The sequence below is a fragment of the Musa acuminata genome, chromosome BXJ1-4 (assembly GCF_036884655.1).
Source record: "Musa acuminata AAA Group cultivar baxijiao chromosome BXJ1-4, Cavendish_Baxijiao_AAA, whole genome shotgun sequence".
Classification (NCBI taxonomy): Eukaryota; Viridiplantae; Streptophyta; class Magnoliopsida; order Zingiberales; family Musaceae; genus Musa; species Musa acuminata.
This window is the reverse complement of record NC_088330.1, coordinates 3,447,168-3,472,570: the sequence shown is the minus strand read 5'-3', so window position 1 is coordinate 3,472,570 and position 25,403 is coordinate 3,447,168. Positions and strand designations below refer to the sequence as shown.

The 25,403-nt window shown below is 38.7% G+C and overlaps 4 protein-coding genes across 6 annotated transcripts; all 4 read left to right on the top strand.

Moving 5' to 3' along the window:
• The first annotated feature begins 342 nt into the window (after positions 1 to 342).
• Positions 343 to 5,153, top strand: LOC103980132 (peptidyl-prolyl cis-trans isomerase FKBP16-1, chloroplastic). 3 transcript variants are annotated; one of them, XM_009396413.2, is made up of 8 exons: positions 343 to 499; positions 2,231 to 2,395; positions 2,569 to 2,603; positions 2,720 to 2,813; positions 3,846 to 3,906; positions 4,101 to 4,146; positions 4,579 to 4,649; positions 4,829 to 5,039. In XM_009396413.2, the coding sequence occupies exons 1-8, from the start codon at positions 435 to 437 to the stop codon at positions 4,904 to 4,906; spliced, it is 615 nt and encodes a 204-aa protein (XP_009394688.1). In that variant the 5' UTR covers positions 343 to 434; the 3' UTR covers positions 4,907 to 5,039. The 3 variants fall into 3 exon arrangements, with proteins under 3 accessions (XP_009394688.1, XP_009394689.1, XP_065013741.1); XM_009396414.3 differs by having other exon boundaries at positions 362 to 499; positions 2,562 to 2,603; positions 4,829 to 5,153; XM_065157669.1 differs by lacking the exon at positions 343 to 499 and adding an exon at positions 2,015 to 2,150 and having other exon boundaries at positions 2,562 to 2,603.
• A 1,264-nt stretch (positions 5,154 to 6,417) lies between these two features.
• On the top strand, positions 6,418 to 9,820 carry LOC103980133 (vacuolar protein sorting-associated protein 32 homolog 2). The gene is made up of 7 exons (XM_009396415.3): positions 6,418 to 6,546; positions 6,632 to 6,731; positions 7,746 to 7,845; positions 8,583 to 8,668; positions 8,762 to 8,853; positions 9,107 to 9,221; positions 9,305 to 9,820. Exons 2-7 carry the CDS (start codon positions 6,660 to 6,662, stop codon positions 9,494 to 9,496), a joined length of 657 nt encoding a protein of 218 aa, XP_009394690.2. The 5' UTR covers positions 6,418 to 6,546; positions 6,632 to 6,659; the 3' UTR covers positions 9,497 to 9,820.
• Positions 9,821 to 15,893: 6,073 nt separating this feature from the next.
• On the top strand, positions 15,894 to 21,318 carry LOC103980134 (subtilisin-like protease SBT5.3). The gene is made up of 11 exons (XM_009396416.3): positions 15,894 to 16,047; positions 16,144 to 16,259; positions 16,342 to 16,439; positions 16,533 to 16,697; positions 17,229 to 17,337; positions 18,987 to 19,518; positions 19,614 to 19,711; positions 19,805 to 20,050; positions 20,129 to 20,243; positions 20,324 to 20,537; positions 20,612 to 21,318. The coding sequence occupies exons 1-11, from the start codon at positions 15,940 to 15,942 to the stop codon at positions 21,169 to 21,171; spliced, it is 2,361 nt and encodes a 786-aa protein (XP_009394691.2). The 5' UTR covers positions 15,894 to 15,939; the 3' UTR covers positions 21,172 to 21,318.
• A 901-nt stretch (positions 21,319 to 22,219) lies between these two features.
• LOC135672316 (nuclear transcription factor Y subunit C-6-like) lies at positions 22,220 to 23,395 on the top strand. The gene is made up of 2 exons (XM_065180775.1): positions 22,220 to 22,346; positions 22,587 to 23,395. Exon 2 carries the CDS (start codon positions 22,639 to 22,641, stop codon positions 23,152 to 23,154), a length of 516 nt encoding a protein of 171 aa, XP_065036847.1. The 5' UTR covers positions 22,220 to 22,346; positions 22,587 to 22,638; the 3' UTR covers positions 23,155 to 23,395.
• The last annotated feature ends 2,008 nt before the right edge of the window (positions 23,396 to 25,403 follow it).

Genomic DNA, 25,403 nt, shown 5'->3' with positions numbered 1-25,403 from the left:
AGTTATGAACGAGATATGTATGATGGAATTGACGGGTCTATAAAGATAAGGTCTCGTGCTCCTCATTCCTCAAGTGAGGGTTACACGTCATGAGCAAATAAGGCAAATGTAATACAAGATAGAGACGAGGACGGCTCCAACAAGGTCGATGATAAAAATAATTATTTATAAAAATTAATTTATAAGAATTTTTTTTTAAGTTGGGTACTCTGAACAAAATTTACAAATGTAAATATTTTTTTAAAAAAATTCACCCATTAATTTATATTTACGGTATAGGAAGCTTAACGAAAAATCCAGAGAAATAAAAAAAAAAGACAAAAGAGAAAAATAGGGTGTCCTATGCAATACTATCTTTTGGGACGAGTCCCGTGTTCTTCTTCTGCCACTTGGTTGCAGGGAGCAGAAAAATTAGGAGAAACCCGAGGAAAAAAATGAAAGCTTGCCCGCTTTGGATGCCGGCCTCCATGATGATGAGCTTCACCTCTCTTACTCCAAGGTAGGATTTCCTGTCTCTCGATTCTTCCTTCTCGTCCGGAATGTCTCCCTTTTCTTGCTCAGCTGTTGCTCGTTCCCTTTCTTTAAGTCTTTGTGCTGTCGACCTTTGGGTACGATGCCGAGAGCTGGGCTTGAAATTGGGGATCTTTCTTTGGGTCTCTCTCTTCTTTTCGCTTTGCTATACACTGGTGTTACACAAACACATCAAGTAATTCATCATGTTTATGCTGGAAAAGGTTCATCCAAATACAGTGAACTTTGGGAATTCTCTGATGTGTTTGAGTCGTGGATGCCCATTCCAATATGGCTAGCGAGCCCAACAAGTTTTGGTTTGAAGATTTAGAGGTCATTTCAGATGGATTGCCTTTTTTTGCTTCCTGGTAATTGGTTCTGTTAGTTATTTGGAATGGTTTAGGGGTATCTTTTAGTTGAATAGGTTTGGGATGAATGGGATAAACATGAGAAACACTACCCAATCCAAGCACAGTACCTTCATATGTCATATGCCCTTTTACCATCTTTTGCAACTTAACTATGCCATATGGGAATAACCCACTCGACAATCCACTCATCAATGAATAACCAGATTCACCCCTCTCCCCTGGTGAACTCTTCTCCATATGTGGCTCTATCCATCAACAATTGAATATCCAACCATCTTCCCGTTCACTTGTGAGTCCTTGATCAAAGCTTCTTATACATCACATGCTATCAATTCAATCACATTGCCAACAACTTGGTAATGCAACCTTGATTCATCCATGCACCAAACCTCACACATATACCATCATTGCTGTTAAAGTAGCCAAATTATCACCTTGCTACATATACATCACACTTTGTCTTTTACACTAGCATCACGCCTTAGGTCTCTTGAGACTGGCCATCTTCGTCTTCCTACTTGACAGTAACAGCCACATCATTTGACTTAAATCATCTTAAGCCGGCATATCTAGCTAGCTCCTCTTGTTAGCCCAACTCAAATCATGGTTTCTGATACCACTTGTTGGGGAATATCCGAGCATAAACCACCTAATAGAAAAGGGCTTCTACACATCTAAGGAACACCATTGACCCAAAAGATTAACGCAATAAGTCATGTGTCTCATGGTCATTCCATTTCTCATATGGACTATCCACTTGCTAGTACATACTCAACAATGGCACTCGTAAGTGTGAGATGTTGGATCAAACCATAGAAGAAGTTGGAGCTCTAGGACCATGGCCAATTTCTCTTAGGAGTAGCAGGAGGAAGTTTACTCTGGTGAAAGTTTCAGATATTCAGGTAGTAGTATCGTTTACTCATTGCTACGTGTTTTTCTGTCGCTTTTTGGCATTTCCTAGCCTTTCTGATTACGTATGCTTCTACATTCACTGTAACTTCCACTTGTGATAGTGAGTAATCTCGAACTCAATAATTTATACAATCGTCATTCTGATTACAAGGCATATATTAACTGAAGTTAATTTATTTGCAACTTCCTTTTGTTTCTGGTCATTATTGCTTCTCAGAAATCTGGCAGGATTGCTGGGTGGTTCACAGATACTAATATAAAAAAGGCTGATTCACTGGTCATGACTGCAATTTGATCAAGCGATTCAACTTACTATATGTCTTTAAAACTTATGAAATTAGGGCTGCTTTGGAAATGGTTTGTGCAATCTTAACTGTCAATTGCATAAAATGTATGTACTCTTCATTCAATCATGTGTTAAAATGATATATGGACAGATGTGATGCAAGAGCAATTTGGGTGAAAAACTCATATGGAGGTCTCATCCCTCAGACATCATATAGAATATCAAGGAGGACATTTGTTGGAATTGGTGTTCTGGTTTATGCTAATCCTGCTTTTTCTTTACCACCAAAAGACGCAGAGGATTCTGAGACAATCAGGTAATATTAGGTAGCATTCGGAATATTATTCCAGTGAATTCATATGTCAAGGATCATATGATTCTTCATTTTTATACTTTAATACTCAGGTAAAACAGTAAACTATTTGTTTATTAATTGTGATTTCTGACTTCTTTAAACTGATTATATATATCTTATTCTGAAGTATCCAGGTATCGGAAGCTAGATGGTGGTGTGAAAATTCAAGGTAGTATTTCCACATAATTGTGTGTGTGTAGCTTCTGGATTGTTATCAGCATCAGGATGCTTGGATCATCTCTTTTTGTAGTTTGTGCCTACTAATGTTTTTTTCTCCATTTATAGATATCATTGAAGGGGAAGGACCAGAAGCGCATGAAGGAGATCTGGTTGAATTCAACTATGTTTGCCGACGTTCCAACGGATATTTCGTCCATAGGTAAATATTGGATTGATTATTCTACTTACTATGGCACATTTTCCAGGTCCAATGGGTTTTTTATAAGGTCTTAAATATTGATCATTCTCTGAAAGTTATCCGGTAATATTAGATAGTAATTGGAACAATAAACAGAATAGTTATCTGACTGGTAAACATTTACTAGTGTGTATTGTATGCCTCAGTGCACCAATACGAGATATACGAATAATTGACTGTTGTGTTAATGTCGATCAACAAATTGATACTGGTATACGGATAATAGTATCAGAATGAATCAGTGCTGTGTGCTCGGTTTACAATGGTATTGAAACCATATATTTGAATTAGCTGTTTGTTTTTTAATCTACTTGTAGGATCATGAACATATACATTTTAGCACAAGGTTAAACCAACCTTGCTATCCTATCTCAGTTAGCAGACATGAAATTTTGTAGAACTTGATAGTGTTGGATCTTTTGTTGTTCTCATAGGCGGTCTTTAAGATATCCTCATATGCAGTTTGTAAAAGACAGGAGAGAGGAGAAGTGGGAGGCTTTTTTAGGTCATTATCCCTTCTTCTTGAAGACATTTCTTTCAAGTTGAAAAATCATTTTTACAGTATGGTTTGACAATTTGGAGATTGGATCCATTCTGGCCCCCGGCCGGTCCAGTACAAGTCCAGTGTCTCTATACCCAGAACGTGCCATGCATTTTTTTTTTTTAAATTTAAGTATACACGGTGTTTGGGAGGCATTTGTCTGTCTGCGTCACCAACCTGACAAGCTATCAGACCAATATGTATCGTCTAGTACATGCCAGTCTAGAGAACCATGGTTTACACTTTCCAGTATCCCAAGAATCTAGAAATGGGGGTTCTGTCACTGTTCCTCCATGCCTCATTATTTAACCTTAATTTTTTCATCTGTCTTAACTAATTTAAATCAAAGTGCCTATTGAATTTGTAATGCTTTTGCAATGGAATATTAATATATCAGTTTGCATATCTATGTGTACATTCAATCTTATACTCTGTCTAAAACCAATCTGTAGCACGGTGGACCAATTTAGTGGTGAGAGCAGACCTGTGGTGCTTCCTCTCGATGAAAAACAGGTTAATTTCCTTGAGTGTCATACCAATTGTTTTTCTTGAAATGAGATTACTATAGGTATGATTTACCCTTACTTTTCAATCGTTTTCATTAATATTTACATGTGTAAATCTATTATGATATTTACTTTATGTATGTTGATGAAGCTTAGTTATTTGATCCTGTGAAAGAATGATATCTCTCACCATCTCTACAGATTATACAAGGCCTCAAAGATGTTATAGTTGGCATGAAGGCTGGAGGTGAGCAATTCATATTTTGAATTATGTTAAAGATATTTACTTGATTATGTTGTATATCCCAATTGAATGGTCTCATGATCCTTGAAGTGAAAGTGCAAACCTTATCCCTACCGTCATAACATGAGTGGCCTTGGGCAAGGCCTACAGGGACACAAAGACAACTGTTGTGACGTGCAAACAAACATGGCTTGCAGATTGCAGTATTCATCTACTGAAACTTGCTCTTAGGATATATAGGAATGGATTTTTAAACTTTGGGTGACGTTGACAAAGATTATGGCTCAATTGCACAATACAAAATGTTGTCTGTCCTTGATCAATAGTATAGTAAACATACAACTGTGCTTGTGGAATTTTCTAGACCTTTTCTCTAAATCATCTGGTCTGTCTTTTTGCTATGTTGAAATTTATGTGGAGTTCTTTTTTTTTCAGGAAAGCGGAGAGCTCTAATCCCTCCTGATGTGGGATATGTCAATGAGAACCTGAAACCGATCCCAGATGAGGTATGTTTTCTCCTTCGTCTTCTCTTGACTAGTTAAAGTAGCTTCACATCTATGTAGGCATGGACTATATAAGATTTAAGGATTAAGTCATTAATCTGTAACCAACTGAATCACAGAAAACACTTTTTCTCAGATGCCAATCATTATTCTTTAATAATCATACATATTTCATGTTGCAGTTTGGTCCGCGGAGGAGTCTGCTTTCTCATGCGAATGAGCCACTGGTTTTTGAGGTTCAGCTATTGAAGGTGCTCTGATTCCCTAGCATTCGATGACTGTTCCAGAAACTTCTAACAACTCCTAAGCTGCACGATCAACATTGCCGAGGCCTACTTGTTCTTTCTGATCCTTTTGCTGAAGAAGTTGGAGTAATTATAGGTGTTGTGAGGGGATCCTCTCTCGTATTCTCCAAGAAAATTGTTAAGATTGTATCACACAGTCTTCAACTGGTTGCATTTCTCAACAATGAACTATCACAAAAATATACCACCATACTATTCAAAAGTTTGCTTGCTCTGATCAGATCAGCTGTTTGTTCATACTTTTTTGCAGTTATATACGAAGAAACAAATCACAGGAAGGAAAGCATGCAAGGTAATGCAAATACCCATTCTAATTGCAAGGACCTAAAGGTTTCCCAGAAGAATACATAGAAAGAGAATGGCTAGTCCTAATTGCACTCTGCTTTAGATCACTGATGCACCTGCTTCATCATGACTAGTCCTAATTGGTAATTCAGCAGAGATGGACTGATGTATCAAGAATCAAATGAGAGGTGTGTGATCAGTATGGCATAGGGATAAGAAATCTATCTTGATCATATGTTCCATTTTCCCTTGTATCCACAATGAATTGGGTTGTGTGGGAATGAAATAAATAAAAAAATGTTTAATCTTAATGATCACCTTTTAATGGGTTTAATCTTAATGATCACCTTAAAGTTATTTTTGATAATTTTCTCAATTACCACAAATTCAAAGGATTAAGATGGAGGGTTCTTAGATAAATTATAAATAAAGTTATAAAGAAAATGATAAAATTATAAATAACATATTATAATAGATTAAAAATAATAATAATAATTACATCATTTATATCTAAAGCAATAAAAATAATCAAATCTAGTAATAAACTTGTAAGCAACGTACATAGCTTATATCTACACCAAGTTATTTTTATTTTAGAATTTTAATTACATCTCCAAAAAACTAAAATTCACCCTTTTCTTGAATCAATCTAGAAGCTAAAGTGGATAAAGATCAAATAAATAATCTTAAATATCGGTGTGATAGTTATTAAGGTTCAAAAATGAGAGTTATGGTTCAAAAATTTATTTCGAAGATGTTAATTTTTTTTATTACAAGGATAAGTGATAAAAATAGGATTCAAACACGATATCTTATAATAATTGTCAAAAAATTTATCAGTTAAAGCTAGTCAACATATTTAGAAGGAAGATAATAAGATGTTGACTAACTTAGCTACTTTATCAAATCATCATAAGATTCACATTTATCGCTTATCATTTACTAAAAAATAAATAAATAAAAATATTAATTTTATATTTTTAAGGATATTTTAAGTGTTTAAAAGCTGAAAATATACATTTTTTTTCTAGATAAATCACCAAGCCAAATAATAAACCAAAGAAGGTATTATTTGTCCTAAATAAATCACTTCTATTTTTTTTTACCCTCCCAAATAAAATACATTGCAGTGGTAATATATAATGGAAGGTAAAGGAAAAGTTAATATTTGGTGGTCTTCACGCGAGTTGATAAGTAGTTGGCCGGTCTTCCCTAATGGTCATACCATCAACCAACCATGATCGGAGACGAAGCAGCTCCGACACAGCGTTTTTATGCGATTCGTGTCGATCGGCAGAAGATTTATCGCGGTACTGTCTCTCGAATCGCTCAAAGTGAGATCTTTGGGGAGGGAAATTGAGGGCTGAAGCTGCAAATTTTTCGTCTTTTCCACAGATTGTAGGTTTTCTGGAGGAAGTAGACGATGCTTGGTAGGCTATTTGGAAAGCCCAAGGAGCAGCCGAATGCGTTGGCTACGCTGGATAAACTGAATGAGGTACTTTTAATTTGCCCTTCATGGCTGGTCATCGATGATTATTTGTTTGAAGAGTGATGCTCGCTAGATGGTGGATTTAACTTCATGTAGTATGTTATTTTGTTGGATTTCATCCGTGGGTAGATTTTTCGTAGTAGATAATAAACTGTGACATGTTGAATGGGAGTAAGGATTGATGCAGATAAATGAAAAAGAATTAGAAGCAACCCTAATCATATCCTATAAATTAGAAAGATGTATTCACTGGCAAGTCAAGGATCCTTCCAAGAAGAAGAAACAACTGAAGCTGTGATGAATTAGAAAGAAGAAAGATTTTCTATTAGCTACTGAAAGGAGAAGGGAGGCTTGTTATTACATAAACTAGGAGGCAAAAGGAGATGGTCGATGTCCCACTTTCCTGCTCATGAGGGCTACACTGGCCAAACCTGTGTTTGTGGCTGATTCATCAGCGCTTGGGATGCTCTATTAATCCTTTAATCATCCTGTTATAATTTCTTAGTATGAACTTGCAAGAGAAGGCTTGCTGGAAAAGTTTGAACTTTTGTTGTTGGCTTTGAATATCTTCGTTATTTGTGTTTTATTTTAAGCGTGTGTGACAAGAGAGCAGTTCTTCAGAATATTATTTTATTTTAATCTTGTGCTACAAGATAGCAATACAAATTTAATCAGCGAACTATGCTATTTATTGAACATAACATCTACAAATGCAGTAGCATTATAGTGCATGAAGCATGACTGTAGGATGAAAAGGAGTTAGGGGTACGTTTTGCCAATAACACTAGTTTGAGCAATCCAATGTAAAAGTTCCATCATTTTGTGTTTTCAACTTTGTTATATTCACAGATTTGTATGTTAGATGCATAAAACAAGAAGAGATAGTTTGTCACATCAATTTGCATGAGTTTATGCATTTTCCCTTCCAGATTTGGTTATTTATTGTGACTTGTAAAATATAAATTATTTTAGTTGCTCCAATACATGACCTCTTCCTTCCTGGTGTTATACATAATTCAGACACTTGAGATGCTAGAGAAAAAAGAGAAAGTTCTTCTGAAGAAGATGGCCACTGAGGTTGAGAAGGCCAAGGAATTTACCAAAGTAAAGAACAAGAGAGGTAGCTATTACAACTTGCTATTGGATTTCACATGTGGGTTACTTACTTATGTTAGTTGTCCATGATTCTAATGGTGCTAAATTGGAAGAATGATCTATCTAGTTATGGCTTTCCTTGAAACCAGAACCATTATGGAAATGTTGCTTAGAGATCAAAAGTTGTCTCTTAAGTTATTTCCAGGATATTATGTGTACATCTTCATGCATATTACTGCTGCTCTGCTACTAGTCTTAAAGTTAATGTTTGTTACATAACTGATGTTATAGACATTGTTTTGTGAAACTGGGTGTGTTACTATCTGACCATTTTTATGTTGCTTCCATTCGTCAAGGTCTGATAGGTATCTTTTTTGTATGAGTTGAAAAAGTATTATATTGATCAATACATGCAGCGCATGCTTTGAACTTCTAGAGGTGTGGTTCTATATCATCTTGATGATTTAGACTTGATTCAGTTTTGATATTTTCATTTGTACTGTAACCCAATTGCTATTTATTATATTCTGAATTTATCAATGGAAAGTTGATGTAAATGAGCTCGTGTGTCTTCCAGAAGTTTCCTATGAAAGATTTTTTTTATATGTTATTTAGCTACCGCACATGCATCTTCTCATCAATTTTTAGCAGTGTTGATGTATTTCATAATACATTTTTGTAATATATTTAGAGAATAACTTGTATAAACAATCATATGTTTGTAAACATAATTGTTGAAAATCTTTATTTTGTACATCGTAGCTGCTATACAATGCTTGAAAAGGAAAAGGCTATATGAACAAGAAGTTGAGCAGCTTGGGAACTTCCAGTTGCGGATTCATGATCAGGTTCTTCTTTTTTCCAATTAAAGATGGCATTTCCTGAGTGTCTCACAAGCAAAGTTTATGATAGTTTGTTTTTGTGGGTTTGATTTTTGTCAGATGATAATGTTGGAAGGTGCAAAAGCTACAACAGCGACTGTTGATGCGATGAGAGTTGGAACTGCAGCTCTGAAGGCTCTGCAGAAGGCAACGTGAGTGCATATGATGTTTACCTGGAATATATGTTGACTGGACATGTCATATTATGTTTTCCTGCATAGATTCCTATCATTACTGCTTTGGTAGATTGGAGCATGTCTTATCTGTTGCATATGTTTTTATGTCACTCCTTTCCTGTGTTAAATTTGATCACTATTTGTTCTGCTCCGAACTGTAGCTCTGTGATTCTGACATGTTAATTCTGAGAAGAAATGTGTAGCTAATTGATATTGCTTTCTGTTACAGTAATATTGACGATGTTGACAAGACACTGAGTGAAATTAATGAGCAGACTGAAAACATGAAACAGATTCAGGAAGCATTATCTGCTCCAGTTGGACCTGCGACTGACTTTGATGAAGTATTCATCCTTCAAACTATGTCCATTTTACAACTTTTTTTTGATGTCCTGCATGATGATTTATAAATCATATTGGGATTCAGGATGAACTGGAAGCAGAACTTGAAGAATTGGAGGGTGCTGAGTTGGAAGAGCAGCTGCTTCAGCCAGCTACAACTGCTCCTCTTCCTCCAGTGCATGTTCCTGCCTCTCCATCTCCAACTCGGCCTGCTGACCAGAAAAATACTACTGAAGAAGATGAACTTGCAACATTACAAGCTGAGATGGCAATGTAGGACGAATGTGTGTATGTCGAAAAGATAAAGACTTTGCAATTCATGGTGATAAAATTGTTTGATGGAACTCTTCTAGAAAATCTACTCATGGAAAACGTATAGTAAGTCCATGTTCAACTGAGGAGCCTGTGAAAATAGACAAATCTTTTTTCTTCTTTGCCTATCTTAGTTTTTTCAGTGGATAGTGACAACTTAGTTTGCTTCTAATGTACACTGTACTTGGCATGCTTAGTTTTGTTTACACACCAGGGCATGGGTCTGACTGGTTGATAAACTTTGAGCAATTTTTGAAATGTTACAGATGCTAAATCCTATTTCAATGAACTTGATTGTGGTCTTTGGATGTGTGTGCATAATACATTCTCTCTTGGGGTTTTTATAGATTGCACTTTGCATTTTGCACTTAGCAGTTTCTAGATTTGGCACACAATAAAAAATGTAATTTTTTTATCCTTATAGTGTGTGTTTATCTTGTGTTATTGAGCCAAGTAAAATATGGACACAAATTATTACTACTGTAAGATATGCTTTTCTGTTTGGAGAAAGCTACTGGCTTGTTGTGGCATCTGAAAGTCTTTTACTTCTTCTGCTACTACAGTTAATTGCTTTTCTACAATTGTGTCTATTTTTCTAAAAGAAGTCTCTTGAAAAGGAACAATTAAGATGCCGTTTAGAGTTAAGATTTACCTTGCATTTTTCTCTTACATGCATGTTAATTACTACCTTCCAGAGTGATATTTCTTCCTTCTTTACTTTATTTTTTGTAACACCCAAAATTAATCCCGAATTGGAGGCAGAAGAAGATTTGAGTTGAATGTTATAGGATTAAATGGATCTACTATCATCAATTTAAGTTTAAGCATTTTAGATCAATGTGTTTAGATTTGTCAAGTTAATGCTCATCGGACTATATTGTTACAAGAAATAGGAACCTTACATGCATCATACAACGGTTTGATTCCAAGTTATATTAATCTCGAGTTATTTGTTTAGACTCACTAAATTAATCTCATCGAGTTAATAAGTTTGTTGTCCTAACGATAATTTTGTCATTCAAAATGTTTGAGTTACATCTTAGATCAGACTTTTTAAAAATGATCTGTTGTTCTATGAAAGTGGTGTCTATATTCCCTTGATAATTTGTCTTTCAGTGTATAAGTTTCAGCTGTTGATGAGCAGAAAGAAACAGGCTTCTGGTCTTCATATCATCATCTAATAAAAGGTCCTTCCTTGCAGAAAATTATATCAATTTTTAATCAGATATCTGGTGATGCACATAAATGTCATCCTATTCTTATAGAAGAAAATAATGTGCACAGGGATGACAGTGATGAATGTTTTTGGCTTCCTTGGGCAGTCTGTGGTAGCATTTAATGACACATTCATCCTTCACTGTACTTCTGCGGGAGATTTCCCCACCTGATTAGGCCCTGCAAGCTCTCTATAGTGATTTCTTCTGTAGTGTCACTCCTAGATTGATGATTGTTCTCAGACATCTTGGAGCTTAGGTTGGATGTGTGGATAGAGAATAACAGCCAACATTGTTCCAGAACAGATTATATTTGTCCTGTTGTAGTTGTAGTCTGATATCACTCAGTTAAGGACAGACAAGTTTTTGTACTGAGTTGATGTGTAATATCTCTAGCAGGAATAATGAGAAAAATGTGGATGAAGGGTGAGGGGATGTGTAATACTCCTGCACTAATTCTCGACCGTGATTTGTACTGAGTTGATAAGTTAGATATTTAAGTTAAGATCCAATTAAACTCCTTTGATTTTGGTTATAGATCTCTTAAGCTCTTATAGTTTACTCATGTATAAAATAACTCATATATTTTTAAAAATATAACATATAAATATTTTTTATTAAATCTGAGTTAATAGACGTTAGACTCTATTTACATTGTATGCTTACTCATAATAAATTATTAATATAATGACATGTATAATTTATAATTAAAGTTCATTTTAGCCCCTATAGTTAACCGACGTTAAGTTTAAAAATACTAAGATATCTATCAATAGCGAGAAGAAACACCATCGTGGAAGCAACAATGGCTCACAAGGCGTCAGAAGCTCCTGAGCTTGTCATCAGCATGGGAGAGGCTACTACATGCGATGCTCTACTAGGTAGTAGCGGGTTGATGTTGCTACTAGTGATTGTTTCTATGATGATGCCTCAAGAAAACCCGTGAAGAAAAATCCACTATGACGATAGCATAGGCCCAAATAGGCTTGAGACTTGTGAATTAGGAAAACTTGATCCGTACCAAGAAAAATCTACTATGGCAAAGGCACAGACATAAATAGGCCAAAGATGCATGAGTTGGGTTTTGGTAAATCCGTCATGGCAACATAGGCACAAATGCGTTCGAGATACGTGAGTCGAGAAAACTCAACCCAAAATCCACTATAACAAGGCACAAAACCAAATACACTCGAGACACATAAGCCGAAAACTCGACCCGTGTAAAAAGAAATCTGCTATAGTGGAGACGCAAGACCAAATGCGCCCGAGACGTATATATTGGGAAAACCCGACCCACATCAAGAAAAATTCATCATGACAAAGACGCAGGACAAAATATGTTTAAGGTGTACAAGTCAAAGAAATCTGACCTACACCAAGTGAAATTCGTTATCGCAAAAACATAGGGCCAACATACCCAAGACACTTGAATCAAGAAAATCCGACCTATAAGATGAGATCCCTAATCATATGAACTAAATGGCATGCTTCGAACCCATCTCGTAAGAGCTCCGCAATATACCTTTGGGGAGGAGACAAATGATAGAAAATCTATTGTTAGCCAACATATGGTTGTCATGTGAGATCCAAATCACTGTCCACCCATGTGCCTACATGGATGAAGATTTAAAACAAGAAAACACAAGCTTCCTTCTCGTTCATTATGATAAGGAAGGTAATTAAAAACTTTCTTATTTTTCTTTATAATAAGAAAGACAATCCCAAGCTTTCTTCTCATTTGTATAAAAATATATTTTAAATAAGGGGAGGCTCTCTTTTTTCAAACTACTCAAACTCACATTTCGAAACATCGGATTACTAACTTGAACTTCAGAGGGATCGGATCGAGAAACCTCTCCCAACCTCGGTCTTCATGAAGGTAGATCCTCGAAAGTGCAATATTTTCATCTTGGATAATCTTACGCACATGTTTGGATTATATCAAGCTAACCAACACGTCAATAAGATTCTTCTGACAATAAATTTACGCTAAGGTAGCATTGATGTTAATTTTTTTTAAAATAATTTCTATGTAAAAAAAAAATTCCTTGGATACAATTTTATTTCTAAATTCAAATTTTGGTGTGCATGAAACTAAACAATTCATTTTCTGAAAGTGATACTTCCCATTGGCAACAATTCAAGATTAATTTGTTGCACATCAAAGGAGACATGGGAGCATAGTCTCACGGCATTCTGTCGTTCCTCTCATTCAGTGTTTTGTACCACTGGAATCCATCCCTCGGAGCTAACGCATTAGCTACCCTCCAAGTTTCCGATTGAATGCTGTGGACCAGACTTGATCTACACTTACCTAAGCAAATGCAATAAAGAAGATAAACACTTCACTATATTTTTATGGATATACCATTAAGTACATCTGGATTCAATCTCTTTGCCACATGCCGTCATCGAAGTTCCCATCTGATGCGTTATACATCCATTTCTTTGCCAACTTTGCTTAGGGTTGAAGAGACCTATCCTTCTTTTTATCCCATGCAGAACACTCAATCCAATGAACTCAGGCCATTATTATTCATTCATGATGTATACTAGCTCTTCACAACCCTAACTTCAAGGGCTCTTCCCTTCTCTCTCTCTAAATCTCTCCACAGTTCTGTGTGCCCATTGCATGTGGATGATGCTTCCCGCTGAATCCATCACTTACTGCAGGTTCATTATCACCAATCCCGAAGTTACCTTGTCTCTCCATTCTTTTGTCTTCCATTTATTTGCTCAACAACATCGATATCTGTCCATTAACTTGCAGTAAGAGCTTACTTCCATGTGATCCGCAGGAGAAGCGGAGGAGTAAAATAAGCTGTTTTGCTGCTTCATATCTGAGTTACCCAATGGCTGGATGGCTTATCCTTGGCCTGTATACAAAGTAACCCTAGCTATCCTTCCATTTTCTACTCTGAACACCCACCATTGCATGAGCTTGCCAAGCTTCTGCACGTTAGGAATGGTTCCAATCTAAGCAACTTTGAGGTGCTATAACCTGACGATGAATGAGCCAACTGTGTCAGCTCAAGCGGATTCTCCAGCAAGTCATTTCAGAAAGCTTTTTGGACTGAATCATTCTGCATGTTTCAGATTTCTTTCTCTAAATAAAAAAATCTAAATTTTGACGGAAATACACACGGCCGTGCATGACCGAACACCCAAAAATCAAGTTTAGAAGGTCAACCTCTTGTCGAAATATGAACTCTTTTGGTGGCATGAGCAAAAAGGACTAACCAATTGAAAATAATATTCCTTTATATCCAATAAAAGAAGATATTAGCATTTGTGTATCTCGAATCAAGCTCAAAATTCTCTTGAGGAGGAGGAGGAGGAGTCTACCAGATAATGAGTCTGAATCATTCATTCAAAAACATTTAAGCTCATATTAATACTTAAAGCTAAGTTAGACCTTTGTCCACTTCCGTCTTTGACTAAGTTAGACCTTTGCTCACACAGACCAACAACCAAGGCATGTTGTTGCGAAGGCAGATGAAGCACAGGCCCTCCTTGTACACTGTTGCTTTCAGTAAACAGATCTCCACAGTAACGCTTGTCGACATTATTCTGGTGCCCACAACATGAGGAATTGTGCAGCCATGGCACTGTGGGCGTGGCCAGTGGTAGGTGGCCACTGCACGGAGAGAGAGACAGAGAGTGTGTCTGCTTTGCATTGCCGCACTCTGACAAGCTTTCCATACACGTAATGTTCACGAGGGGATGACGTGGAGAGATCAGAGCGTAGAATAGAGGAGCTCTTTGTCCAGCGAATGGGAGATCCGACAGTCCTACTCAGAAACAATAGAGACGAAGAACAGATACAAGAGGGAAAACTTCTCATGCGTTTGATCTGATTCATTTGCTGCATGATGAAGAACATGAAGTACGTACGTTTGCCATCAACAAAGCTCTTGTTGTGGTTCTTGAAGTCTTTACGTGCAGCTTTCTTGGAATTCTGCGATCATTGTTTGCCAAACAAAAATAGAGACCTCATACTTAGATTATTCATGTTCTTATAAGCAGGCAGCCACACCACCATTAATCTTGTTCCTGACTTACCACAAAAACCTACTACTCGATGATTGAGTCCATATACTATTTTCTTCTAATTATACACTGGAATGGTACTTTAGACACTCAAAAAAGGGATAGAGCAGGCAAAACACAAAAGGTGGCATTGATCATGGGCAGTGGGGTCCTTCAAGGTGAAAGGGATGTTTGACATGACCAAGGGTGGGTCCCTTTTGAAGCCCCTTTTTTTTTGTGTGTGTGTGTGGGGGGGGGGGGGGGGGGTATAGAAATGCATTTTTCTTTTTGATATAGTCGTATTCTCTAATTACAAGGATAATGTGTGTCAAATCACATCATTAGAACATAATCGACTTCCTCAAATCCCTCACAGATCAATCGTTTTGTATATTACTTCTTTAATGACATACAGTTGGGGCTTACGAGACTCGTAAGATATTAAGTAAACCTTTGACATTAATTCTTATGCATCCAAATCGAAATTTTCTCACCCAACCATTCGTGAAAGCATCAATAATAATCATACGTTCAGTTCTCATGCAAAACGGGATGTGGATTATATATACTTATTTATATTCATTAATAGTCGTCATCATATATACTTAATGCGAAACGACACGTAGTGGATCAAAATAGATTATTGCTTGTAGCCATTATATTTACTTATTTTCTTAATATATATATTATCTATGGACATTTTTAATTGGCTAACAGAATTCAACATCAAGTAGCCACCTTTTTCGATCCTAACAAACCAAAAACAACATGCGAAAATTGTTCTTAACCTATTCAATCGCCACATTATTCTGAATCGAATCGTTTTGATTGGATTGAACTCCAAAATGATGTATGATTGACTCGACTCGAACCGGATTCATAATCCTTGATTTTTGATCGTAATTATGAACCTAATTGTCACAATTGGCCGATTCAAATCGGGAATTAAGCTTCAGAGATGCACGATTTGATTCGTGTTAGGCTCCGATTGAATTTTTCCGACTTAATTTAGCCGAAAAGATCAAAAAGGAGGAGAATTTTGGGGGCGTGGCGTTTACCAATAAATAATATGATCGGAAGCTGCTTCGCTCTCAGAGATATAAAACCGGAACAGGGGAAACAGAGCACGCTCTTTAGTCTTCTCGATCGCAGAAGAGTTAGAGAAATGGAGATCGCGAGGAGGAGCTCCGCTCCGCTTCTTCTTCTTCTTCTTCTTCGTCTTGCCTTCCTGTACTCTCTCCTACTGCAAAGACCCGTTTTTGCTGCCAGGAAGGCATTTTCTTGACTCTCTTCTCCCACTCGTTCCTCGAAAGATCGTATTTTTCTGGTTCTTTGCCTTTTGCCTTCTGAAGACGAATCTTTGACGCAGGCGTATGTGGTGTACCTCGGCGAGCACTCGCACGGGTCCGGATCAGCGTCTTCCTGGGAAGGTTCCAAGAGAGCAACCGAGTCTCACTATGAACTGTTGGGTTCAGTGCTGGAGGAGTAAGCAATTCTAATAGAAATTTTGGATTTTGGTTGTTCTGTCTTGTTCTGATCGGAATATGATGTTGTTGATCGAGAACAGCAAGGAGAAGGTCCAAGACGCAATATTTTACTCCTACACCCACAACATTAATGGCTTTGCAGCTTACCTTGAGGAACAAGTGGCACTGAAGATATCGAGTAGCATTTCGCTTCCTACCCCATTTCCTTCTCCGGTATTCTTCAGATCTTTATACGGTTTCATTCCAACATTGGCTTTTGTTCCTGTCGTAGAGTATCCTGGAGTCGTTTCAGTGTTTCCTAATCGAGGATACAAGCTCCACACCACCCGTTCGTGGGAATTCCTGGGCCTCGAGAGGGATGGCAGAGTTCCAAAGCAATCACTGTGGAGAAAGGCTCGGTTCGGCGAGGACACTATCATTGCAAATCTTGATAGCGGTATCACAATTCGGTTCTAGCTTTGACTTGTTGCTGAAAAGCTCTCATCCCTACTGCCAGAATAACTAGTTCTTTCATAGCTTCTGTAATCGTTGTCCTTTACACATCGTCTACATCACAATGCCATTCCTCATGTGCCATTGATGGGATCTTTTACCTTCTATTTCCTTCTTTGACGATAGATAATTCACTGGTTTATTGTCTAAGATGCTCAGAATTTTCGTTTGCTGCAACTAGATAAGATAAAGCATTTGATTTGTTGAGGGGGCATTAATTGCCTTCTACTTGGAGTCCTTCACATTAAGTATTTTAATCCAGATTCTGAATCTAACCCATGTTCTATCTATCTGAGATGCGAAGCCCACATGCTGGTCATCGATTTCACAAAACTTGGCGTTTGTCAAAGGAGAACTCACTGATTAAATGCTCTACCAATACAAGCTTTTACTGGTTTTGGTTTGGCATCATCACTCATATGGACTGCAAGCTAAATCTTCTGAGCTCCATTTGATTGTAACTCTGGATGTGTAGGTGTGTGGCCGGAGGCTCAAAGCTTCAAGGATGATGGCTTGGGACCAATTCCATCAAAGTGGAAAGGAATCTGCCAGAATGACTTTGATGAAAGCTTTTCATGCAACAGGTCTATTTCTGCAGTCTTTACTTCCTCAGCTTTAGAATTTATTCTGGACCAATAATTGGTAAAGGCACTGCCCTTTCTAGTAGGTGCATACCACTTCTCCCTGTCTTTCCTCATCTTAAAATCTTGTAGAGAGATAAAGAGTAGAACCATATTACTACTATATAATGAACAGCTTATGAACTCTTTTTGTTCCTCTCTTCATTATGTGTTACTAGCATCACATTACTCAAGAGTCTTTTCCAGAATTGTATTGATCTTGTTAGTTCAATATTTTTCTAGGTAAACAGTAGTAAATCAAGTAGGCTTTGCTGTTTCTGCACCTCTGTCAAGGTATTACTGTTCTTTGTAGACAGTGGGGCAAGAAAGCTCCTATAAATGTATAAAGCATCATGAATATGCACAGTTATCTGGATTCCCATGATCTCAGTCATCCAAATTAGCAGTATCAACCTAAAATGTTCATCTCCTTTATCAGGAGGGAGAAGATTTCATATAGCAAAGTGGCATTCTATTTGCATTGGACATTTTTAATTTCTGAATCTTATGATATAGTACTCCTATCATTAGGCCATCAAAGTGAGTTAAATTCTTGTCAGCTACAGCATATCAGAGTCAATCATTCTTTTCGTTTACAAGTACATACCATCCTAATGTATCCAAATCTGTCTCTAATCCTAAGCACTTCTTCCAGGAAATATCTGGCACAAGAGAACCTTACTGAACGAAAATTTATTAGGAATGACAAAGTTAGTATCCAGTTCAGATGCTTCAGTTTTTTTTTCTTCTTGTTATTTCACTGAAACAATATTAGAATCCATCTGCTAGCACTTATGAATGTTCAATTGTTCCAGCTAAATGTCAGAAGATAAGAAAACAAAAAACAAAAAGATTGTGAAGCAACAATGAGTTACTGTTGCAGTTGTGAAAATATTCCAACACTTGGAGAATATTTACAAGTCCTATGTCTATTTCCGATGATATTTCCCTTTCTTTTAAGAATTGTCTGTTTCTTCAAAGTCCGCAAAGAGGCCAAGGAAGGTGGCTGTAACTTGAGATCCATAAAGAACCTTCAATGTCTTCCTTCATATAATATGGTTCATGTGGCATTGCTTTAATGTGGATCCATTCCTGCTGCAAGAATAGCAGCAAAGAAGGAACACTTCTTGCCCATGTCTACAGGAGCCAGCTTGGTGTCCCAATAGAATACAACTCCAGAGGGTCTGCACAATCCACCATACCATTCTTTTCTACTTTGGAAAGCAGCACTCCATGTTCCAGATCCAAGTATTTCTGAGTTATCATTAATTGTTCTTTATATCTTTGACTTTAGATCGGCAGATCTCTCCATCCAATCACACATATTTTAGTAATTCCAGAAAGAAGATATTACAAAGAAGAAGACAAAGAAGACAATTCTACATATCAGCTTACTCATATACGCTATATATACGTGTACACGTACACGTATACATAATGTATACTCTTACATGTTTGCTGCATTCACGCATGCAGCATTGTAGAAACTATCATGGCAGCTTCGATCGAAACAATGGATCTGTCACTTGGATCAGCTTCTGGTTCGTTGCAACATATGATGGATCTTGTGAGGCCTTCTCTCATCTCTACCAATCTCGAATTCTTGGCTGCAGGAAGCTGATCGGAGCGAGGTACTTCAACAAGGGCTATGAAGCCCTGGTTGGGCCGCTCAACGCCACCTTCAAGTCTCCGCGAGACTACGACGGGCACGGGACGCACACCCTCTCCACCGCCGGCGGCGGGTTCGTGCCGAGCGCCAACATCTTCGGCTACGGCAACGGCACGGCCAAGGGCGGCTCCCCCGGCGCCCGGGTCGCTGCGTACAAGGTATGCTGGCTGCCGGTGAACGGCAGCGAGTGCTTCGACGCCGACATCCTGGCCGCCTTCGACGCGGCGATCCGTGACGGCATCGACGTGATCTCCGTCTCGCTGGGTGGAGACCCGGTGGACTATTTCCAGGATGGGCTGGCCATCGGGTCGTTCCACGCTGTGAAGAAGGGGATCACGGTGGTCTCCTCCGCCGGCAACTCGGGGCCGAACCTTGCCACCGTCTCAAACTTGTCTCCTTGGATGTTTACTGTGGGAGCAAGCACCATGGACAGGCAGTTCCCCTCTGTTATTGTCTTCGACGACAAGAGGATTAAGGTTGTGTTCCATCGTATCGACTCTGCTTTTGTTCACCAGATCATCACATGTCCTTGACATGCACACCCGTCTCACTCTTTCTTCCGTGTTCACAGGGAGAGAGCCTATCACCCAAGGGATTGCCAGGCAAAAGGCTCTACCCATTGATCAGCTCTGCAGAAGCCAAACTGGTCAACGCATCAGCACGGCAGGCGTAAGTGAACAGTCATAAAGTCCCCCTCGATGCAACATGATCGTTAAAATGTGGCAACTACAAATTTACATGCTCGATCTTTCGATTCTGCAGTAGGTTGTGCTACTTGGGATCTCTGGATCCAGCAAAGGTGAAGGGGAAGATTGTTGTATGCCTCCGCGGCATCACTGCGAGAGTGGAGAAGGGAGAGGCAGTTCATCAGGCTGGTGGCATTGGAATGGTTCTTGCAAATGATGTCGACAACGGGAATGAAATCGTAGCCGACGCGCATGTCCTCCCTGCAACTCACATCACCTACTCTGATGGCCTCACCCTCTTCTCCTACCTCGGAGCCACCAAGTAAGCCTTCCTTCATCCTCTGCAATGAACCATAGTCTTGTAACTTTGACGGTCTGGAAACTTATGTTCTGCAATTAGGTCACCGCTGGGTTACATTACGAGGCCGAAGACAAAGCTCGGAGCAAAACCAGCACCGTTCATGGCAGCATTCTCCTCCAAAGGCCCAAATACCATCACTCCTGAGATCCTTAAGGTTTGTACCTTCTCATGGTTGGTGATGCAGCGCTTAATTCCATTGTTTAGCTGAACGAACACCTTCCCCATTGCGTGCAGCCTGATGTCACTGCACCAGGTGTGAGTGTTCTTGCTGCCTACTCTGGCGCAGTCGGGCCTACGGGTCTTGTCTTCGACGGTCGTCGTGTTGCCTTCAACGCCGAGTCCGGCACCTCCATGTCCTGCCCCCACATATCTGGAGTTGCAGGCCTCCTCAAGACTCTCCATCCAGATTGGAGTCCCGCTGCGATCAAATCTGCAATTATGACAACCGGTAAGGATTCTGCGTAATCCTCGATCCAAGCTGCTACCTTTGCCACAAGCTTGATTTCCTCTCTCTCGACGCAGCGAGGACACGGGACAACATGAAGGAGCCGATGCTGAACTCATCCTTCAACAAGGCCACCCCGCTCGGCTACGGCTCCGGCCACGTACGGCCGAACCACGCCATGGATCCCGGCCTGGTCTACGACATGACTACGACCGACTACTTGGACTTCCTGTGCTCCCTCGGCTACACCACCGCCCAGCTCGCCATGTTCAACGGCGGACCGTACGCGTGCCCCTCCACGCCTCTTCACATCAGAGACCTGAACTATCCGTCGATCACCATCCCTGACCTGCAATCCTCCACGAAGGTGGCTCGCGTGGTTAAAAACGTTGGCCCGCCGGGCACGTACGTGGTTCGGGTGGTGGAACCGAGAGGCGTCTCGGTCACCGTGAGCCCGGCAAGCCTTACGTTTGAGAAGGTTGGTGAGGAGAAGAGATTTGAAGTCACTGCGGGGATCAAAGAAGGGAAGACAGATGGTGGAGGGTATGTGTTTGGTGGGCTGATATGGTCGGATGGCAAACACTATGTGAGAAGTCCACTGGTGGTGAAGTGCTCCAGCAGCTCATCGGAGCCTTGAGAATGACAAGGGATAAGATAGTAGTAGGATTCTGGCATTCTTTTCTTGTGGTTTTGTGATTCTTGTGCACTGGATTTGTGCCAGTCTGGTGGTTGGATTCATTGGAAGATGAATAAAGCTTCACAAGATCTAGCTTTAGCCGAATTCTACCATTTCTTCTGTCTGGTACACATGATGTGTATGTAATATTTGAATGGAAGTATATTACAAAGAAACTTATAAGACAGAAATGAAAACATATACATATAATAAATACTACTTAAACTTTAAAGGTTATTTTAGAGAGAATTTTTAATTTGGTTGATTTTTTTTAAATAAAATGCTTGTATTTTGAGTTTTTTTTTCTTCGATCGGTACTCTTCTTTTATTTTTTTTTCCACAAACAATATGTTTATTTAAAAATGTTTAAAATACTCTTAAATTTTTATTTATTTTTTTTTATCAATTGTAAATTATTACAGTATTTTCATCTGGCTCGTTTATAATATTTTTCAATAACGTTTATAGTGTACCGAAAACACTAAAATATACTATAAATGTTATTGAAAAATATTATAAGTGATGTCATATTATACATCTTTGGACTATTACAATATCATATTTTTAAACTTATAATTGGAAATAGGAGTTTATTTGGATCATTTAATAGTATTTTTGAGCAGATTTGATGGTGTTTTTATTGTGGTGGCTAATATAAAACCGTAACTCAAACAAATAATTTTGATTCTGTTTTGAATCGATCAAACATCTCTGTAAATAATAAATTTGTTCCTCCTTCCAACAACATGATGATAAAAAGTTAATCGAAAGAGTATTTTAAAAAACTAAAAAATTAAAATTAATTTTTTTTAAAAAAAATTAAAATTGAAATTAAATATTAAATATAATCGTAGATTGTAGAACCAAAACCGTCGGATCTAAAATTAAGTTATCAGAAAGGGCTTTTTCGCATTAAAACCCAAACAAGTTTAGTAATGGCTTCATGGCCCAACCATGATGAGTTGTCTTGCCAAACAAGTCCACCCTACGGGTCGGGTACAGATTAATGCATTGGTGGAGATTTCTGAACCCGAACCCGAACCCGATTACAAGCGGCCTCTTCCTGAAAACTTCACCTATTCTGCCATGTCTTCCCAATTGTGTTCTATTTTCCGCTTCGATTCCCCTTCCAACAGGTAATTACTCCCTCTCTTCTGCACAAGATCATGTTTCTCATTTGGATTTTGTTCCATGATTCTTCTGTGACATTCCTTGCCCCTCGCGATCCACTCGCCGATTGCCTGCAATATTTCCCTTGATACGTTCCACCAGATCCCTCCCTCTCTTCCCCCTTTTGATATCAGTCGGATCAAAATTTGAGATTTCTATGTTTCGTTGCTGAAAGTTCAGATTTTGACTTGTTTTTTCTTGAAAAGGTGAGATCTTGGCATCTGGTTTGCGCCAAAGCTAGGGTTTTGGTCCGCGGGAATGGATCAGCAGCCTGGCCACCCCGCCCCTCCGGTGATCGGCGTCGCCACCGGGGTCCCCTATGCCGCCGCATCGGGCACCTACCAGGCTTACCAGAACCTTTACCACCAGCAGCAACAGCAGCAGCAGCAGCAGCTCCAGATGTTCTGGGCCGACCAGTACCGCGAGATCGAGCAGACGACCGACTTCCGGAACCACAGCCTGCCGCTCGCCCGGATCAAGAAGATCATGAAGGCCGACGAGGACGTGCGCATGATCGCCGCCGAGGCTCCCGTGGTGTTCGCCCGAGCCTGTGAGATGTTCATCCTGGAACTCACCCACAGGTCGTGGGCTCACGCGGAGGAGAACAAGCGGCGGACGCTGCAAAAGAATGACATTGCGGCGGCAATTAGCCGCACTGATGTGTTTGATTTTCTCATCGATATCGTGCCGAGGGAGGAAGGGAAGGAAGATGTTGCCCACGCTCTTGGAGCCCCACCTTCTGACCCCCTCTCCTACTACTATGTCCCAAAGTAGCAGCGGAGGCAATGTGAATCTGAGTAATTCCTCTGCATTCTCGTTTGCATGAATGGATTAGTGTGATTATAGACTTAGGTTATGGGGTTAAGCCTGTTGTAATGATGTCAACTGAAACCTAATTTCGACTAGAACTTGCTTACCATGGCTGGTGACTAGTTCTTGGTGGTGGTTTTATTGCATGTAATTTTATGACAAGCATATGTTATCTGATGTGCTGCTATAGAACTTGATTCTTTTAGGTTCGTTACCTGTGGATTAGCTAGAATCGCATCATTAGATTGATATCAATGGAACATTTACTTGCACAAGCATTTTGAGCAAAGAATTAATTGACATAAGGAGCTTGAGAGATTTTATCACTAGTGTATGTGATGTGTGCACTTGCAAGCACACCACGAATGATGTGAATTAGAAACTTGCTTACACATTTTCTTTACTTTTCTTAGTCGAATGTGTTAGAACTATCTATATGTTCATGACGAGTATGACAATTAGCTAGTCACTGATATCTTATCTTTCTGCTCTATATAATCTTCCACACATGAAATGAGTGATATGTTATCTTTCTGATCTATGTAATTCAGGTGGTGTTCGTATTGCTTTTGCTAAAGCAATTTGTTTCCTTGTTTCAGTATCCTCTATATTTAGCTGATGTTGATGTCCATGTTCCTTTCTTGGATAGAGTAGGAAGTATGGTATGGACATCTGGTGAAACAGATGTGTCAAATGTGGGATAATTTACACTTGAATTCAAGTAAGGGAGGAATGGTTTCCGCATTCAAAACTTAAAAGTCATGAAAACTGGATATAATAGTGCTATTTAGTCAACGAAGCTCATTCTCTTGTTAGCATCTTCATATTGGAGAATCAGTACCTTGTTCTGAGTTTATGGGTTGTTGTGTTCTGGAGCATATGCCTTTTTTTTCTTTATATTATCCACTGGTTTGGAACATTATTCTTAATTTTATTGGTTTTAGCTGATTTTTTGGAACCTAATTTGGTTTAAAAGTGAAACCTGCAACTGGTCGTGCTCTGCCTTTAAGTAAATGGAAAAGAAAAAAACGACGACAGTTCTTAGGTGATGATGTGCCAATGATCCATTGACTCTCTCAGTTTGGTACATGTTCTTGTTTGTTTATACTGAAATCATTTATGTTGTATACTCGTTTTTGGTAGATGAGAATGTTATCTTTTATGAACAGGTCATGTAGTTTTTGCACTGTTTCTTTCGGTTTCTTCTCTTGACATCACTGGGTTTATTAGTTTTCCTGGGAATATTGTGGTAATGTTAATGCATATGGAGGATTAAGGAAACTAGGCCATGCAGGATAGTCCCTGTGAGATGCGAAGTTAAAGTTATCAACTGCAGTAATTGTTCAAGTTCTGAAGTTCAAATGTTTCAAGGCTTAGTTGGATGTGGTAATATCGACTGTCAAGCAATGTCATGAAGTTTGAATGAACCAGTCATTTGGTCTTTTGTAATTGGAACAAAACTTTCTTTGGTATGTTGTTGTTTGACTGATATCATTAATCTCATTGAGAAGTACGTGTCAATAATTTCAAAAAAGTTCCTGCTAACTTCATTTTGAAACACAACTTGTTGTTGTCGGAATATGTTCTTTTGCGGCTTCGAGGGTTCTTATGTTTGACCCTTCTATTCATACATGCTTTGTACTTTCTTGATCTTGTGGTGGTGAGATATGCATTATTTGTGCCCTTTGTGAATGGAGACTTGAACTTGTTGTCGGAATATGTTCTTTTGCAGCTTCGAGGGTTCTTATGTTTGACCCTTCTATTCATGCATGTTTTCTACTTTCTTGATCTTTTGTGCCCTTTGTGAGTAGAACTCCAAATGGAGACTTGAACTTGTTGATCATGATATGTGATGGACATGACCTTTTGTGTAACTCATGGCAAGCATGTTCTTGAATCCTGTACTTAAGATCCAAAGGTCTCAATATTGATCCTTATATCCGGCATATGGATTGGTACCATTTTTCTTTGCTTTTGTTTTTGGCTGATACAGGTTGGTATATATATTCTATTACATCGGTAGATTACCCAAAATGTTAGTGTTAAGAGGCTCTCTATAGTCTTCTTAACCAACCAATCTGAATGATTCGTCTTACGGAACAGTATTTTTATTTCCAAGCAAATAGATTTTAGACTTCAATCTAATTAGTTAATTGAACCGATTAAGGATTTATTTTTTTTTCGATTTACTGACTCAGCATATGATACTATAT